This window comes from Callithrix jacchus, chromosome 12 (assembly GCF_049354715.1).
Source record: "Callithrix jacchus isolate 240 chromosome 12, calJac240_pri, whole genome shotgun sequence".
Classification (NCBI taxonomy): Eukaryota; Metazoa; Chordata; class Mammalia; order Primates; family Cebidae; genus Callithrix; species Callithrix jacchus.
The window spans coordinates 41846795-41864540 of record NC_133513.1 but is presented as its reverse complement, the minus strand read 5'-3'; the positions used below and the strand labels follow the sequence as shown (position 1 = coordinate 41864540).

General features: G+C 48.3%; 1 protein-coding gene across 2 annotated transcripts; it reads left to right on the top strand.

Moving 5' to 3' along the window:
• The first annotated feature begins 2374 nt into the window (after positions 1-2374).
• Positions 2375-17359, top strand: LOC144578644 (RPE-retinal G protein-coupled receptor-like). Of its 2 annotated transcripts, none has more exons than XM_078345357.1 (7): positions 2375-2489; positions 4890-5046; positions 5947-6068; positions 10016-10169; positions 11519-11636; positions 16077-16190; positions 16689-17359. In XM_078345357.1, the coding sequence occupies exons 1-7, from the start codon at positions 2411-2413 to the stop codon at positions 16818-16820; spliced, it is 876 nt and encodes a 291-aa protein (XP_078201483.1). In that variant the 5' UTR covers positions 2375-2410; the 3' UTR covers positions 16821-17359. The 2 variants fall into 2 exon arrangements, with proteins under 2 accessions (XP_078201483.1, XP_078201482.1); XM_078345356.1 differs by having other exon boundaries at positions 5935-6068.
• The last annotated feature ends 387 nt before the right edge of the window (positions 17360-17746 follow it).

Sequence of the window (17746 nt, the reverse complement as noted above, 5' to 3'; positions counted from 1 at the left end):
GTGGGGATGGCTCGACAATGAGGGACAAGGACACCCCTCTCCTCAAGGGATCATACTCCAAGAAGGGCCCCAAAGGAGTAGCTCAAAGAGTTCTTAGAGAAGGCACTTTCAGGTTTTATTTTGGAGACAAAACTCTAGTCTCTAATAAGGGCCTTTGGAAGTTCTCCATCCCTAAAGCTTTGTTTTGCTTTATCCCTCTATCCCAAACCATCCATAAAGCTTCGCTTTGCTTTGCAGCGACAGGGTTTGCTCTGTCACTCTGACTGGAGTGCAGTGGTGTAATCATAGCTCACTGAAGCCTCAGACTCCTGGGCTCAAGTCATCCTCCTGCCTCAGCCTCCCGAGTAGCTGGAACTACAGGCAAGCACCACCATGTTTGGCTATTTTTAAAAAATTATTTTTTGTAGAGACCGGGTCTTGGTATGTTGCCCAGGCCGGTCTCAAACTCCTGGCCTCAAGCGATTCTCCTGCCTCAGTCTCCCAAAGTGCTGGGATTACAGGCCTGAGCCACTGCACCCAGCTCAATTTCAATTTTTACCTACTATCTCCTAATCCTATCTTGCCCTACCATATCTACTCAATAGGCCAGTGGGGACTGACCAGGGATGATTCTCAGTAGTAGACACTCAGCCGACTCACTCATTCATTCCTCACATTTGACCCCAAGGCGTTGTTCTCCGGTCCAACATGTCCTACCTAAGTTCTTTGGCTTTTCTAGAAGGTTCCCCAGTCCCTCAGGACTGTGGGTCCAGCCAGGCTTAGACCAGTGAGTTATGGCCGGCAAAGATATCTGGGGCCCCAGTGCACACATATCTGCCTAACTCTGGGCCAGTTCTGTTTTGACAATACTGGCTTCTCATTCTGTCCTTCCTTCCAATGCAGCCAATAGGGTTTTCTCAGCACTTCCCAGTTATACTTCCTCCTCCCCAAACCCAGCCACCAGCTTGCCTGCTCCCACATCTCTTTTTCTTTCTCCTTCTATCTTTTGCCTAAATGAACTTTACCCTTTAATCTTGGCCTTGCCCTCCTTTCTCTTCTCATGAAGCATTTTGGGATCTTGAAGGCATGAAAACAGGACGGACACAGGTAATAACCAACATCCTAAGGTAGAAATTGAGAAAGAACAAAGGAGCTCTGGAGGGTGCAATCATAAGCTCGGCCCTGAGGAGGGATTTGGCTTGGAGATAAGTGAGGACCCATGAGAGGAAAGGCCTGGGAAGTGGATGTTGATGGAACAGAACGGGTTGCTCTACCGGAGTGCATCAGAAGATGCCATTGAAAAGTGCCTGAGCCTGAGGAATAGGAGATCCAGCTTTTGTTTCAGCTCCAACCATTAATTACTACATGGCCTCAGGAAGATTCTTAACAGCTTTCAGCAACAGTTTCCTCATCTGAAATGGAAAGGATCATGGTATCTAATTCATGGAGTTGTTTGTAGGACTCATCAGAAGATCCCTTAGCACAGTGCCTGACCTCATTCAATATTAGCTATGTTGCTGACAGTGCCCTGGGCTTGGTTTCTTTATCTGAAAAGGAGTTAAGGTGCCCTAGATTAGTGTTTCCTGGTGCAAATTTTACCATGAGCCAGCACATAACAGTGCATAAAGAGCCAGTGTACCAAGAAGTCATTTGTAGCAACCTAAGCTGTTAGTGGGGAGGGGAGCGGGTGCAGGGAGGAACTGACAAGATAGCAGCCTCTCTGTTCTAAGACAGTGTCCTAGGAGATGTTTTATGCTTGTAGGGCTCAAGTGCTCTATGAGAGACAGGAAGTGTAGCCCTAAGGTTTATATTCACGATGTCTAACCAGGACTTACACAGACGCCAGGGACAAAAGACACTGACATTGCAGAAAAGTAAACAGAAGAGTCCAGTGGTTCCACTCCAGGGCATATAACTAGTTAGGGGCCGATTTGGAACCAGAACCCCATTCTCTGGTCCCAGTGGGGTTCTTCCTCTGACAGCAGGTAACTTCCCAAACCTCATCCTTTCCCCAGCGCTTTGGAGCACACGCATGTGAGCCTGAGGACACACACGCACAGACACCGGGCTTGTCAGGAACAGCTGCAGCTCAAATTCCTCCGCTTGCTCCCCTCCCCTGGTTATGCAACTCTTTTCCAATTAGGCTTTCAGCCACACACAACATTTGGATTCCCTGACCTTAATCCTGTGCAATGGGGCTGAAATGAATGAGACAGGGCTCCATTCTGGCTTTCCAAAGGCTACATTGTCCAACTCGTGAATGAGTTCCTTCTGCTTGGGCCAAGAGGAGGAGGGAGGCATCCAGAAAAAGTCCAAGGTTCAGTATAATAACCTGCATGTGCCTGCACACATGTGGGATGGCCCTTTAAAAGGGAGGGCCTGGCTGTGGGAAGCCAGAGACAGCTGGGTCACTGACGGAGGGAGAGCAAGAATGGCAGAGTCCAGCACCCTGCCCACTGGCTTCGGGGAGCTCGAGGTGCTGGCTGTGGGGATGGTGCTGCTGGTGGAAGGTGAGCCAGGCAGAACCTGGGGTACAGCAGGGCCCCAGTGGGTACTGAGGACCCAGGCTACCAATGTGGAGCTAGCAAGGAGAAGAGAGGTCCCCAAAGCCAGCTGGGTGTCAGGTCCCTTTGGCTGCCTCCCCTCTGTGCCTGGACTCAGGGGTTGTTCTGACAGCTGAACCTGTGGGAGCAGAGAATAAGCCAGGCAAGGGCCAGGGAGGGAGAGACTTTAAGAGGGGACATCTGCCCAGGAGATGATCAAGAGCCAGGCTTTAGGACTTTTCATGTCCCTCCAGCCGGGAGAAAATTTAATCCACTGTTTGGAAATCCTGCTAAGAATCCCACATAAGATCAGTCCCCCAAAAAGCTCTGGGGACAGACAGCTCTGCCACCTGCTCTCGTGTGACTGTAACCAAGTCCCTTCAGCTCTCTGCCCTCAATGCCTTGACATTCCGAATGGGTGATTGTAAAGACTAAATGGGATAAAGGGCATCAAGTGCTAGCCTAAATAGACTCCAGAGTATTTAAGTTCATTCACTCCCATCCTCTCCAGCCTCACCACTATTTTCACTGTGTCTACTCCCAAGAGCCTAAGCACTTCCCACTGGAGGCTACCTGGGTCCGCCAGGTACCTACCCCAACCCAAAATCCCTAAGATGCTTGCTGAGGCCGGAGCTAGAGACAGTGTCAATCCTGATCTGCGCCAGCCCAAGCAAGGTTGATGGAGAATGCAGCTTTGGTTCAAAGCAGACCCAGAGAAAACATCAGCACATTTTCTCACCTAATGAGAACTGACAATGGAGAGGAAGTGACAGTCACTGTATTGGTCCTGAAGGCCCTGGACACAACTGTCTGGTGGCCCCAGCCCATGTCTCCCTTTCCTGAAGACCCTATAATCTAGCATCCCTCCAGGTCCTCAAACATGCCTTAAAAGTTTACCACTTTATTTTCTGGAAGGTATTTAAATTTACGTTTTTATTTCATGCTTGATGATTAGAAATATCATGATACATGCAATGTTTTGGTTTTTATTTTATTTTTAAAATTTTTAATAGCCTTGGGAGTACAAGTGCTTTTTGATTACATAGATGCATTACATCGTGGCAAATTCTGAGATTTCAGTGCACCCATCAACCCATATTAGGTTGTACCTAATATGTAGGTTTTTAAAATTCTACCCCCTCTTCCACTCTTTCCCTTCTGAGTCTCCAGAGTCAATTACGCCACTCTGTATACCTGTGCATACTCATGGTTTAGCTCCCACTTGTAAGTGAGAACAAATGGTATTTGGTTTTCCATTCCTGAGTTACTTCCCTTAAAATAATGGCCTCCAGCTCCATCCAAGTTACTGCATAAGTTATTATTTCATCCTTTTTAAGGTTGAGTATTATTCCATGATGTATATATACCACATTTTCTTTATCTACTAATTGGTCAGTGGGCACTTACACTGATTCTGTATCTTTGCAATTCTGATTGTGCCGAAATAAACATAGATGTGGATGTGTCTTTTTGGTTGAATTAAATGGCAGATCTGCTTTTAGTTATTTAAGGAATCTTTATACTCTTTTCCACAGAGGTTGTACTAATTTACATTCCCACCAGCAGTGTACAAGCATTCCCCTTTTACCACATCCATGCCCTTGATCTATTGTTTTTTGACTTTTTAATGATGGCCATTCTTGTAGGAGTAAGGTTGTGTATCTCATTGTACCATTTTATGTCTTTGCATATGCTATTCCCTCCTGGAATGCTCTTCCATGCACTGTCCTGCAGGTAAGTGCTTCTTATAGTTTTGAAGGCAGGAGTTTTTCCTGTTCCTCACTTTAGATGGGGGAAGCTGGGGTTCAGAGAGCTTCAGGAGCAGCAAGTGAGGCCGCCAAGCCAAAATTCAAGGTCGGGTCTCTCTGCTGCCAGAGAACACCCCATTCAGGTTCATTTCCCTGCCTGGTTTCCGGGCAGCTCTCAGCTCTAACATCAACTCTTCCCCTTGGAGGCTCTCTGACTTTGCTCTACAGCCCTTAGAGTAGGCATTTTGAAATCCAAAAGGAATCTGAAATCCAAAAGAACATAATGGAATTCAAGTTCCAGCTCTATCACTTACTAGCTATGTACTTAGGGCAAGTTAGCTACAGTCTCAGAGCCTCAGTTTCCCAGCTATAAATGGAGAAGAGAGTCCAACTGAAGGCAATGAAACGACTCATGTAAGGTGCTTACCCTGGTGCCTGGTGTGTGATAAGTGCCCTGCAGGTGTCAGTGATTGTGATTGTTATAGCATGAAACATGCTATATTAATTGTTTTCTTTGTCTGTCCGGGAGGTTGCTGATGCTCCATCCACCCCATGCACCCTGTTGTGACCCCAGCTGGGCTTCAGCAGCCCCATTGCCAGCCCCCACCCTTCCTTTCAGCTCTCTCCGGTCTCAGCCTCAATAGCCTGACCATCTTCTCTTTCTGCAAGACCCCGGAGCTGCGAACTCCCTGCCACCTGCTGGTGCTGAGCTTGGCTCTCGCGGACAGTGGAATCAGCCTGAATGCCCTCCTTGCAGCCACATCCAGCCTCCTCCGGTACCAGCCCCCTCCCCCATCCACAGGCTCTGGGCTCCTGCCTGGGGCCTGACCTCTGGACCCCGGGCAGCCAGGCAAAAGGCATTTTTAGTACTTACAGAAAATTGGCCAAGGGCTAAGGGTGGGAAGGCTAAAATTGCCTAAATTCCAGATTATTTCTGAAGAACAGCATCTGATTTCTGGAAGGCAGGGGTTGCTGAACCTGATGAAAGAGATGGCAGGCTGAGACATCAAGGGTGTGGGTTCTGTGAAAGCAAACAGGGGTTTGGCTATTGTCTAATACCTCCTTATACACAAACCAGGGCCTTCCATCGCAGCTTCAGGAGGTGTTTATAAGATTGTTTTCTGAAGCAGACTGGACATTCTCATTCTGCTTTTGGTCACTACAGATGGAGGCTGGAGCCCACCTGGATGTACATGCTCAGGGCTGACCAGCCTGGGGGTCTGCATCAGTGAGAATTCTTCCTCCCACAATAAACAGAAGCTTCCAACTTTGCTTGGCCCTTGGGATTGGGGAGGCCTAGGGTCTCCCCTCTGACTTTCCCTTCATCTTTGTGACCTTGGCTTCGGTATTTTTGCCTCTTTGAGCCTCAGTTTCCCCACCGATCAAATACAGGCGTGAGCTCTCCTGTGACAGAGGCATCTGATCACACAGAGAGAGCCTACAGCCCAACCGTAGTGCAGTCGAAGTCGCCCACTATGGAGAGTGTGCATTGGGCTCCACCCCTTCAGCCCAGTGACTTAAGCTCTAAGGCCTTATAGCAAAGACAGCGATATCAAGGGCCTCTTCGAAGACGCAGGGCAACATTCAGGAATACACATTCCAAGCTGTACTTGGCAGGTGTGGGAGGTGGAAAGTGTTGGAGGGGAGGGGTCACTGGTGCCCAGTGTCTCCCACAGGCGCTGGCCCTACGGCTCGGACGGCTGCCAGATTCACGGCTTCCAGGGCTTTGTGACAGCTTTGGCCAGCATCTGCGGCAGTGCAGCCATCGCCTGGGGGCGCTATCACCACTACTGCACCCGTATGTATCTGGGCTCCTGGAGTGGAGGGACATCAATGCAGTGTGGAGAGGATAAGAGACAGGGAAGGACAGTCAGAACTAGCTGCTGCTCCACGTTTCCCAGTACAGGGAAGTGTGGGTGGCTGTGAGTGTGCATGCCTATCGTGTGTGGGCACTCATTTCAGGAAAGGAGGGAGGGTGGAAGCGTGTGCAGGAGACCTGTTGAGGCTCCCTTGCCATGACTGCAACCTTGGTCGTCAGGGATCCTCTCTGACTTGAGATCAGGGATATAAAAAATGTCCTTGCATACAGGCACTACTGAGGCACAGAGAGGCTGTGTGTATGTGTGTGTAGCTGGGCATGTGCCCTGGCACCTCACCCTTCCATGATGCTTCATGAAAGCTGCTCCAGCTCTAGATTTGTCAAGCTGCATTGTCAAATGCCATCTTCATAATTGGCCATATCAGTGTACAAACAGCTTTGCTTTTCCTTGACTTTTTTTTCTTTTCTTTTTTTTTGCGGGGGGGACAGAGTCTTGCTCTGTTGCTCAGGCTGGAGTGCGGTGGTGCAATCTCAGCTCAAGGCAACCTCTGCCTCCCAAGTTCAAGCAATTCTCCTGCCTCAGCCTCCTTAGTAGCTGGGATTACAGGCACGTGCCACCACGCCCAACTAAGTTTTGTATTTTTAGTAGAGACGGTGTTTCACCATGTTGGTCAGTCTGTTCTGGAACTCCTGGCCTCATGATCCACCCACCTCTGTCTCCCAAAGTGCTGGGATTACAGGTGTGAGCCACTGCGCCTGGCCTGATTTTTTTTTTTCTTAAAAGTGAATCACTTTTTCGGCCGGACACGGTGGCTCACGCCTATACTCCCAGTACTTTGGGAGGCCGAGGCGGGTGGATCACAAGGTCAGGGGATCGAGACCATCCTGGCCAACATGGTGAAACCCCGTCTCTACTAAAAATACAGAAATTAGCCGGGCATGGTGGCGCGTGCCTGTAATCCCAGATACTCAGGAGGCTGAGTGAGGAGAATTGCTTGAACCCAGGAGGCAGAGGTTGTAGTGAGCCGAGATTGCGCCATTGCACTCCAGTCTGGCGCCTGAGTGAGACTCTGTCTCAAAAAAAAAAAAGTAACTCACTTATTAAAATGTAAACACTTGCTTCAAGCTCATTCTAAACAATATCTGGGAAATTACAGGTTTAATGTACTTATAATTTTAATACACATTAAAATGAAAACATGCTCATCCAGAGACCATCTAGAACCCTGTTCACCACCAAGGGTACATAAATATGCTTTGGGGAGCTGTGGCTCAGCTCACCCTCCTAGCAAACCCTCAGCTCACAGCCTCAGAAGCAAAGGCACAGAGAAGTTAAGCAGCTTGCCTAGGGTCACACAGCTACTAAGGATAGAGCTGCCATTGGTCATGACCTTGTACCTCCAAGTCCTGAGCTATGAATTTGCCCAGCACAGAGGCTGCTGTGAGGTCTATGGCCAGCGCAGCCTCAAGCTATGGCATGGCCTCTTTGGAATCCATAGAACTTCCCTTGCCACCGTCAGATGTGCAGCCTCCTTCTCTGCAAAGTCACTGCCCCTCATGGGTCTCTCCTATCATATGCCTCTCTCCAGGCCAAAATGCTGCCTTCAGTCTCATCATTTTGAATGGTGATGGGTGAGCCCCTCCTGTTCACCTGACTTCAGGAAACTTCTCCCACTACTTCTATCCCAGCCCCAACCCCTAATGCCCGTTTGGATCATCTTACACACACACACACACACATGCACGCACACCACCACCACCACTACCACCACCTCAGACAGCAACAGGCTTTTCTGCCTCAATATAGAACAGTTAATCCCTGTGCCAGGGTCCTCAGATCAAAGCCCTTTCAATACTGAGGGCATGGCAGAGCAGTGTGAAGACAGGCAAAGGGGAAGAAGGAAGTCTGAATTCATGTACTCCATCACTGGGTGGTTGTAGGCATCTGTTTCTAAAGCTGAAAAGTCTGAGGCAGCACAAGGGTCCAGGTAGGTATTAATTATTGTGCCCACAGAGAATCACTTGTACCCGGGAGGCAGAGGATGCAGTGAGCTGAGATAGCACCACTGTGCACTCCAGCCTGGGCAACAGAATGAGAGTAAGAAAGAAAGAAAATAAGAGAGAAAGAGAGAGAGAGAGAGAGAGAGAGAGAGAGAAAAGAGGGAGGGAGGGAGGGAGAGTGAGAGAGAGAGGGAGGGAGAGGCCAGGAACAGTGACTCATGCCTGTAATTCCAACAATTTGGGAGGCCAAGGTAGGTAGATTACTTGAGGTCAGGAGTTCAAGACCAGCCTGACCAACATGGTGAAACCCCAATCTCTACTAAACATACAAAAAATTAGTCAGGCATGGTGGCATGAGCCTGTAATCCCAGCTACTTGAGTGGCTGAGGAAGGAGAATTGCTTGAACCCAGGAGGCAGAGATTGCAGTGAGCCAAGATCACACCACTGCACTCCAGCCTGTGTGACAAAGTGAAACTGTCTCAAAAAAACTTCACAAAAAGGTAGAAAGAACTGACATCTTAACTATATTGAGTCTTCCTATTCATGCACATAATTATTGTGCCTGCAGTTGGGGTGGGAGTTGTCTTAGTCTGCCCAGGTACCTATGATAGAATGCCACAGACTGGGTGGCTTGAACAACAGAAATTTATTTCTCACAGTTATGCAGGATGGGAAGTCCAAATTCAAGGTGCCAGCATGGTCAGAGTCAGTGAGAGCTTGCTTTTTGGTTTATATGTTCACCTTCTTGCCATGTCCTCAGATAAAAAGAGAGAGATTGTCACTCCTGTGTTCCTTCTTTTATTTTTTTGAAACAGAGTGTCACTCTGTTGCCCAGGCTAGAATATAGTGGCACAATCTCAGTTCACTGCAACCTCTGCCTTCCGGGTTCAAGTGATTCTCTGCCTCAGCCTCCTGAGTAGCTGGGACTACAGGCATATGCACCATGCCCAGCTAATTGTGTGTCATCTTATAAGGGCACTAATCGCATCATGGGGGCTCCACCCTTTTGGCCTAGTTATCTCCCAAAGGCTCCACCTCCAAATGCCATCACACTGGGGATTAGGGCTTCAACATACAAGTTTGAGGGGACACAAACATTAGGTTCATATCAGAAGGGCACATCCAAGCAAACTGCATCTGGGGCCATATCAGTAGAAGCAAAGTGTCAGATGAGGGAGGTAGTAGATATGCTCTTCTCTCCCAATCAGACCCCACCTGGAGACCTGTCCGCTGCCCTGGGATCTTATATACAAAAGAGTATAACAAATGAACAGTAGACAGAGAAGGGCACCTGAGAAGTGCATCCTGAAGCCAGATTCAGGAGAAACCACTGGATGGGAAAGACTCAATGACACTGCAACAGAGAGGAGGGCTTCAGGGTGGGGACCAGAGGAGGTCAAATTAGCATGGCTGATTCACATCAAAAGATGCTGCTGGGACCTAGCCTCTGACATTGGCACTGAGATTGAGCCCCACCCCCTGAGTCAAGCATTCTCAGAGGGTGTCCTGGAAGCAGGGGCAGTGGCCTGATGCTGAACAAGTGCTGAGGGTGGTGGTAAGTCCAGACTTCTGCCTCCATCCCCTATGACCCTAACGCGAACCTCTGCCCATGCTTCTTTCTGAACCTTGGCTTTGAAAACACATCTGTCTCTTTGCCACTCCCTTCTTCTCTCTGATGGTATAGTGAGTCTGTCTGGAGACCTTCACTATCCATTATCTATTTCATTCTTCATAACCATCCTCTGAGGCAAGGATTATCATTCCCATTGTGGGCGAGAATACTGAGGCTCAAGAGAAGCCCTTAGCTATTAAGCATCAGAGCTGGGATTCAGGGACACTCTTCGAGATCGGGAAGTCCATTCTTTCTCACTCTACCAAGCAATCTGCTACTTACAATCTTCTCTTCCTCCTCTGTCCTGTGCAGGCAGCCAACTGGCATGGAACTCAGCCATCTCTCTGGTGCTCTTCGTGTGGCTGTCTTCCACCTTCTGGGCAGCGTTCCCCCTCCTGGGTTGGGGCCACTATGACTATGAGCCACTGGGGACATGCTGCACCCTGGACTACTCCAAGGGGGACAGGTGAGGTGGGAGGATCATCTTTGAGGCTCCATGGGAATCTTAGCTTTGAAATACTACGCCAGGGGTGCCCAAGATGAAAATTCAAATGGGAAAATGGCAACATGTGCCAGAAAATCTCAACTCCTTAGTCATGATACTCACCTGCAGGTGGACAGTGGGACTGGAAAAGGCCTGTTCTAAAAACTGGCCAGGTGATGGGAATGTTATGAAAATTAGGGCCCAGAGTTGAACCCAAAAAGAGACATTATACAATAAGCCATTGGCTTGTGTAAGTGAAAGCAGTCACCAAGCCGCGCCACCAACTGTTCCAGCACAGTTGGCCATCATGGCCATGACCTCATCAATTTCTAGAGGGAGCTATCCCTTGGTACAATAGATTCAAAGAACATTAAGGTCCTTGCATTGGGAGGAAATGGCCTGAGCATATGCTATGAGGCAATCCCTGGGGAGACAGGACTGAATGTATAAGGGTGCCCACCCTCATGGGGCTTGTGTTCTGGCACTGCCCCATCAGGCTGCTCTACGGAGCTAAGAGCTTTGGAGGATCCTTTAGGAACAGCCTTGGGGAGTAGTCACATGGGCTCTAGCCCCTCTTGCTTTCACCAGAGCCACATTGCATTCAACTGCTTTACCCATGGTGTTTAATCATGAGGCATCTGCACTGGATGACAGGCTTTCCAGGTGATGCTCTCTTGAGAATGCTGGGCCTGGTCCAAGTGTCCCTCTCTGGGCCTGGTCCAAGTGTCCAGTCCTTCCAGCTGCCCCTGCCTGGTGGACAGCTCCAAGGTGACATAGTCTTCCCTCAGGAAATGGGAATCTGCCTCCCTGGGACTCCCACCATTCTCGGTCAGCCCCTTCACCTCCCCATGACCACTATTTAGGGCCCCAGGCTCTTCTGTGGTCCCTTTAATCATTTCTTCAGTGACATAATATCCAATCTTCTTGTTATCCACAGTCTCCTTTTAAAACCCTTGGGCCTAGAACGCTCCTTGGATGTTCCTCTTGGTCCACTGACATCCCCACCACTGAGTGAACATGTTTCCCAAACTAAAATTTCCCATTCTTTATGATTGGGGGACAAAGAGGAAAGCAGGTCTGAGCACTTGAACAAGACAGAGACCTATTCCTTCTTGCAGCTCCCTGGCTTCTAAAGGCAAGTTCTGTGGGGACCTTGTAGCTCCCTGGCTCCTAAAGGGAGTTCACGTGGGACCTGGGAGCAACCACACTAAGTGCTTGCCTGAATGGGGCATTTCCTCAAATCCAATTATCTAGAGCAGAGCTGGTGGGCCTTGAGGGTAGCCGGCCATCCCTGGGAGCTGACCCCAATCCTCTACCTGCTCTGCCTGCAGAAACTTCACTAGCTTCCTCTTCACCATGTCCTTCTTCAACTTCGCCATGCCCCTCTTCATCACGATCACGTCCTACCGGCTCATGGAGCAGAAACTGGGGAAAAGTGGCCATCTCCAGGTAAGAACCCCCCTCCTGGAGTGTTATCAGATGGTGCTGTGCAGCTCCAGGCTCTTGGTGTCCTGAACAAAGAACTGGATGTGACACACACAAATAGCAAAGCAAACATGTATTGCTTTTGCAGCAAAGCAAAGGCAGCAAAAGTTTATTCAGCACAGTATTATACTCTCGGAGAGGGGAGAGTGGACTGATCTCTGATAAATGAGATCAGCACCAGTTTGGTGTATTTAAGGTTCCCAAAGCTACCTAATCTCTAGCGAGTCTGCCGTTTGACTGATAGGTGGGTTGCTAAGTTACTTTGGTTCTTGTGCCCTTGCCTGTCACCTCCATCCCATAATCTTAAGTACATGCATGATATGCAGCACATATGCATGAGCTTTAATGAGCTTATTATCATACAGGGTCATTTTAAGGATAGTTTTTCTCTCCAATGCACATGCCCATTTCTGAGGAGCTGCCTCTAACAGGTTTGGTCGAGATCTAGACGGCCATGGGGGCTTCTTACTCACTTTTTACTCTTATTTTTGTTTTGGCTGCTCAACTTCTGTTTCTTGTCTTGCTTCTTGCTCACCACCTCTTCACCTTGCTTCTGCTTCTACTCATTCCGCCTTTAACCTCCAATTCCCTTTGCTATTCCCCTGCCTCAAGAGCAGCAGAAATTTCTTGGTTCCTCTCAGGGACACTAGGGAATATGAACAATGTGACATTCAGCAACAGGGGTTTTCTTCATTTTTCAATGATCAAGAGACAATCCAGCTTGTACACAGTATAGGATGTTAGAACTGGAAGCCACTCTCCCTTTGCTCAGCTCGCCAAAGCCTGGGGAGCAAGGATGAGGACTGCTCAGATTCATCCAGATCAGATAACTCGGGAACCAGGGCTCCCTGCCCAACACCATCCATGCTGTTCCACTTAATTCTTCCCAAGGATCTGAGGTTTGGCACAAAATTACAGGCTTTTAAAATGCTACTTTTAAACTGCTTTGAGATTTTTTTTTTAATTTTAATTTTAATTAATTTATTTTTTATTGCATTTTAGGTTTTGGGGTACATGTGCAGAGCATGCAATACAGTTGCATAGGTACACACATGGCAGTGTGTTTTGTTTGCTTTCTCCCCTTCACCCACATTTGGCATTTCTCCCCAGGCTATCCCTCCCCACCTCCTCCTCCCACTGGCCCTCCCCTTTTCCCCCCAATAGACCCCAGTGTTTAGTACTCCCCTCTCTGTGTCCATGTGTTCTCATTTTTCATCACCCGCCTATGAGTGAGAATATGTGGTGTTTCATTTTCTGTTCTTGTGTCAGTTTGCTGAGAATGATGTTCTCCAGATTCATCCATGTCCCTACAAACGACACGAACTCATTATTTCTGATTGCTGCATAATATTCCATGGTGTATATGTGCCACATTTTCCCAATCCAGTCTATCATCAATGGGCATTTGGGTTGATTCCAGGTCTATGCTATTGTAAACAGTGCTACAATGAACATTCGTGTGCGTGTGTCCTTATAGTAGAACGATTTATAGTCCTTTGGATATATACCCAGTAATGGGATTGCTGGGTCAAATGGAATTTCTATTTCTAGGTCCTTGAGGAATCGCCACACTGTCTTCCACAATGGTTGGACTAATTTACACTCCCACCAACAGTGTAAAAGTGTTCCTTTTTCTCCACATCCTCTCCAGCATCTGTTGTCTCCAGATTTTTTAATGATCACCATTCTAACTGGCGTGAGATGGTATCTCAATGTGGTTTTGATTTGCATCTCTCTGATGACCAGTGACGATGAGCATTTTTTCATATGATTGTTGGCCTCATATACGTCTTCTTTTGTAAAGTGTCTGTTCATATCCTTTGCCCAATTTTGAATGGGCTTGTTTGTTTTTTTCCTGTAAATCCGTTTGAGTTCTTTGTAAATTCTGGATATCAGCCCTTTGTCAGATGGGTAAACTGCAAAAAATTTTTCCCATTCTGTTGGTTGCCGATTCACACTAGAGACTGTTTCTTTTGCCGTGCAGAAGCTGTGGAGTTTGATTAGGTCCCATTTGTCTATTTTGGCCTTTGTTGCCAATGCTTTTACTGTTTTGTTCATGAAGTCCTTGCCTACTCCTATGTCCTGGATGGTTTTGCCTAGATTTCCTTCTAGGGTTTTTATGGTGCCAGGTCTTATGTTTAAGTCTTTAATCCATCTGGAGTTAATTTTGGTGTAAGGTGTCAGGAAGGGGTCCAGTTTCTGCTTTCTGCACATGGCTAGCCAGTTTTCCCAACACCATTTGTTGAACAGGGAATCCTTTCCCCATTGCTTATGGTTGTAGCTATGCTGTGTTGCCTCTGATGCCTCTGTTCTGTTTGAGATGTTTAATTTAATCACAGTCTCAGGCTGGTGCCCACAAGATAAAAATCAAGCTTACAGGAACATTTGTTTAAGAAATATGATACTTCAAAATAAGCCCTTCTGGTCATTTTTAAATTTCTGCATTACTATTCCCTTGCCAAGGTTTTATTTTAACTTGGTCACCTGGATGACCTCTAGCAAAGGAGTCATAATAAGCAACAAAGATTAGAACACATTCAGATACTAGTATTATTTCACCTTTGCAACCACTCTATGATGAAGGAGGTTTTCTTGTTCCTTCTCTCTTTTTTTTTTTGTCACCCTGGCTGGAGTGCAGTGGCGTGATCTCGCCTCACTGCAACCTCCACTTCCTGGGTTCGAGCAGTTCTCCTGCCTCAACCTCCCTAGTAGCTGGGATTACAGGCACCCGCCACCACGCCTCACTTTGTTTTGTATTTTTAGTAGAGACAGGGTTTCACCATATTGGTCAGCCTGGTCTTGAACTCCTGACTTCAGGTGATCCACCTGCCTTGGGCTCCTAAAGTGCTGGGATTAAGGGCTTGAGCCACCACGCCTGGTCAAAAGGAGATTTTCTTATCCCTGTGTTGTGGACTAAAAAGTTGAGGCTGAGAAGGGGGTTAACTAAGCAACTCACCAAAAGCCACACACCTAGATTCAAACCTAGGTTTGGGACTCCACCACTCATGTGGTCAATCACAGTGTATAAAAGAAACACTCTCTTTTTAAGTCACTGCATCTGCCATTTTATTTATTTATTGTGAATTGGAAAGGGATTGTGCAAATCTATTTTCTTTGGAGCCCCTATGCTCCCCCGAGGTCACAGAATGAGAGCAAGGGTTTGCTGGGACCAGAATCCGTTCCCCTGGCTCCCAGCTGGCCGCTGGCACACTTGCCAACTCCAGGCAATCCTGCAGGATGCCCGCCCCAAGCCCTGTCTGGAGGCGCAAAGTCCACATTTATTGGAGGCTCAGTACAGCGGGAAACATGGCTGCCACCATAATCTCCTCATTTTTCTGGGTTGACTTTAAACCATTGTCTCTGGTGGCATCAACAAGGTCACACGCAGGGACCCCATCCCGAGCCGAGCGGCTTCCCAGGATGGAGCAGCCTCCCCAGGGGAGTCCACGTCTCTCGACCTCGGCCCCCAGGAGTGCCCGGCAGTGCTGAGCTCCCTTGTTTTTCTTTCTTTCTTTTTTTTTTTCTCAAATAAGGGACAATTAGGAAAAAAAAATGTCTCTTGGTCAACATATTTTAAAAATCAAAGATAGAAGAAAATATGTTCTCTTCCGACTTAATTACCCTCTCTGTTAAAGAAAGTCATTTCAGGGAGAAAACGGGCACGAACTTTAGCGTCAGAATTTGCACATCCGCGTGTCTGTGCGGGGCAGGGACCTGGCAGCGCCAGCTGAAGTTAAGCGCGAGTCTTTCGCCCCCTCGTGGCCCCAGGCGGCACCCCAGCATCTCCCTCTCTCCGGACAAGCCCCTTCCCCACTGGTTGTATTTCACATTGGGAGCCGAGACTGGGTGGTCTCGCCAGGTGGCTGTAGCTGCGGATGGTGAGTTGGTTCTAGGACTGAGGCCTGAGGGCAGCTCAGCCTGGGGCCCCTTGTACACGTACTCACAGAGCCCAGAATTCCTCTTAAAGAGCACAGGTCAGGGCCAGGCACAGTGGCTCATGCCTGTAATCCCAGCAGTGGGGCGGCTGAGGTGAGAGGATCCCTTGAGCCCAGGAATTCGAGACCAGCCTGGGCAACATAGTGAGACCCTGTCTGTATTTGACAAACAAACAAAGACTACAGACCCAGGAGGAAGCTCATATCCACCCCAGTCTCAGCCTCCAGCCATGTCAGTTATTATCAGGCCATTTTACAGACACAGCAGCGGAGGTCAGGCAAGTTTAAATAAAAGGCTTAAGGTCACACAGCCTTAAACAACAGAGAGCCCCTCTGGTCTCAAGTTTCCCTGCAGACTCAGCCCCCTCCTGAAGCCCAGCCCGCTGAGCACTGACCTGATCTTCTCAACCACACAGGGCTGTGGGCCGCCTGGAGCAAGCTGACGTTTCCTGTGACAATTTCTCCGCAGGTGAACACCACTCTGCCAGCCAGGACGCTGCTGCTAGGCTGGGGCCCGTATGCCATCCTGTATCTATATGCGGTCATCGCAGACGTGACTTCCATCTCCCCCAAACTGCAGATGGTATAGATACTTCTCGTACCCAGAACTAGACCCCTCTTGTCTTTGTGTCTGTCTCACTTCATGACTCTTTCTGGATTTATGGCCTCTGTGCCAGTCTCTTCCTCTCTGTTTCTTCCTTTGGATCCTCATAATGCATAGAACATTAGTTCGCCCTCCTCATCCCCCACCTCATTCCTGAGTTAGACCAGGCCGCTGTTTGATATTGCCTAAATCTCATGTGAGATGACAGGGACAGCCAGCCAGATGGTACACATAAAGACTCTGTGAACAGGGGTTGAGATTGGTGCCCAGGCAGGGAGCAGGTGGGTCTGGACAGGAGTATCGCTGCATGGGGCTCCGTGAGCCCTGCATCTCTGCCAGCTAGTCAGGGAGGGCTCCAAGCCTGCAGAACCAAACGATTGGCAGCTGCAGGGGGAGGGTGACTGGGGTCATCAGGTGGGACCAGAGAGAGGTGCGGTGGCTTTGAAGCTTCTTTCCTGGTATTTTCTGCCACGACAGGTGCCTGCCCTCATTGCCAAAATGGTGCCCACGATCGATGCCATCAATTATGCCCTGGGCAATGAGATGATCTGCAGGGGAATCTGGCAGTGCCTCTCACCACAGAAGAGCGAGAAGGACCGAACCAAGTGAGGCTGCTACCCTGGACTAAGCCCCAGGCCAGGAGGCTGCCCCAGGAGTCCTGCCCAGCAGCCTCAGCGGCCAAGCCCAGACCTTCTCCCACCATCCTGAGTGGCCCCCCGGAGCCTGGCCCTAGGCTGGACACAAGGATTCAGAAAGACACCAGGCTGCATGGAAAGAGCCAGATGGACCTGAGTGTCGGTCATAGCCCTTTACACCCAAGGCTGAGAGGCCTCAGGAAAGTCACCCCTTTTTAAAAATAATAAAAGGGAGTAAAGGGCAGTCTTGTTACATGGATAGATTGTCTACTGGTGAAGCCTGGGCTTTTAATGTAACCATCATCCTAATAATACACATTGTACCCATTCAGTAATTTCTCATCTTTCACCCCCTCCCACCTTGTCACCCTTCTGAGCCTCCAATATCTACTAACTCCATGTCCATGTGTGCACATTATTAAGCTCCCACTTAAAAGTGAGAACATGAGGTATTTGACTTTCTGTTTTTGAGTTATTTCACTTAAAATAATGACCATCTATGTTGCTGCAAAAGACATGATCTCATTCTTTTTATGGCAGTGTAGTATTCCATATATATGAACATTTTCTTGATCCAATCATCTGCTGATGGGTTGATTCCATATCTTTGCTACTGTGAACAGTGCTGTGATAAACATACAAGGGCAGGTTTCTTTTTGAGACACTGATTTCTTTTCCTTTGGGTAGATACCAGTAGTGGGACTGCTAAATCAAATGGTAGCTCCATTTTTAAGACAGTATGGAGAAATCACCCTACTGTTTTCCACGGGGGTTGTACTAATTTACAGTCTCACCAACAGTGCACAGGCGTTCCCTTTTCTCTGCATCCTCACCAGTATCTGTTATTTTTTGACTTTTTAATAATAGGCATTCTCACTGGCGTGAGATAAGATCTCACTG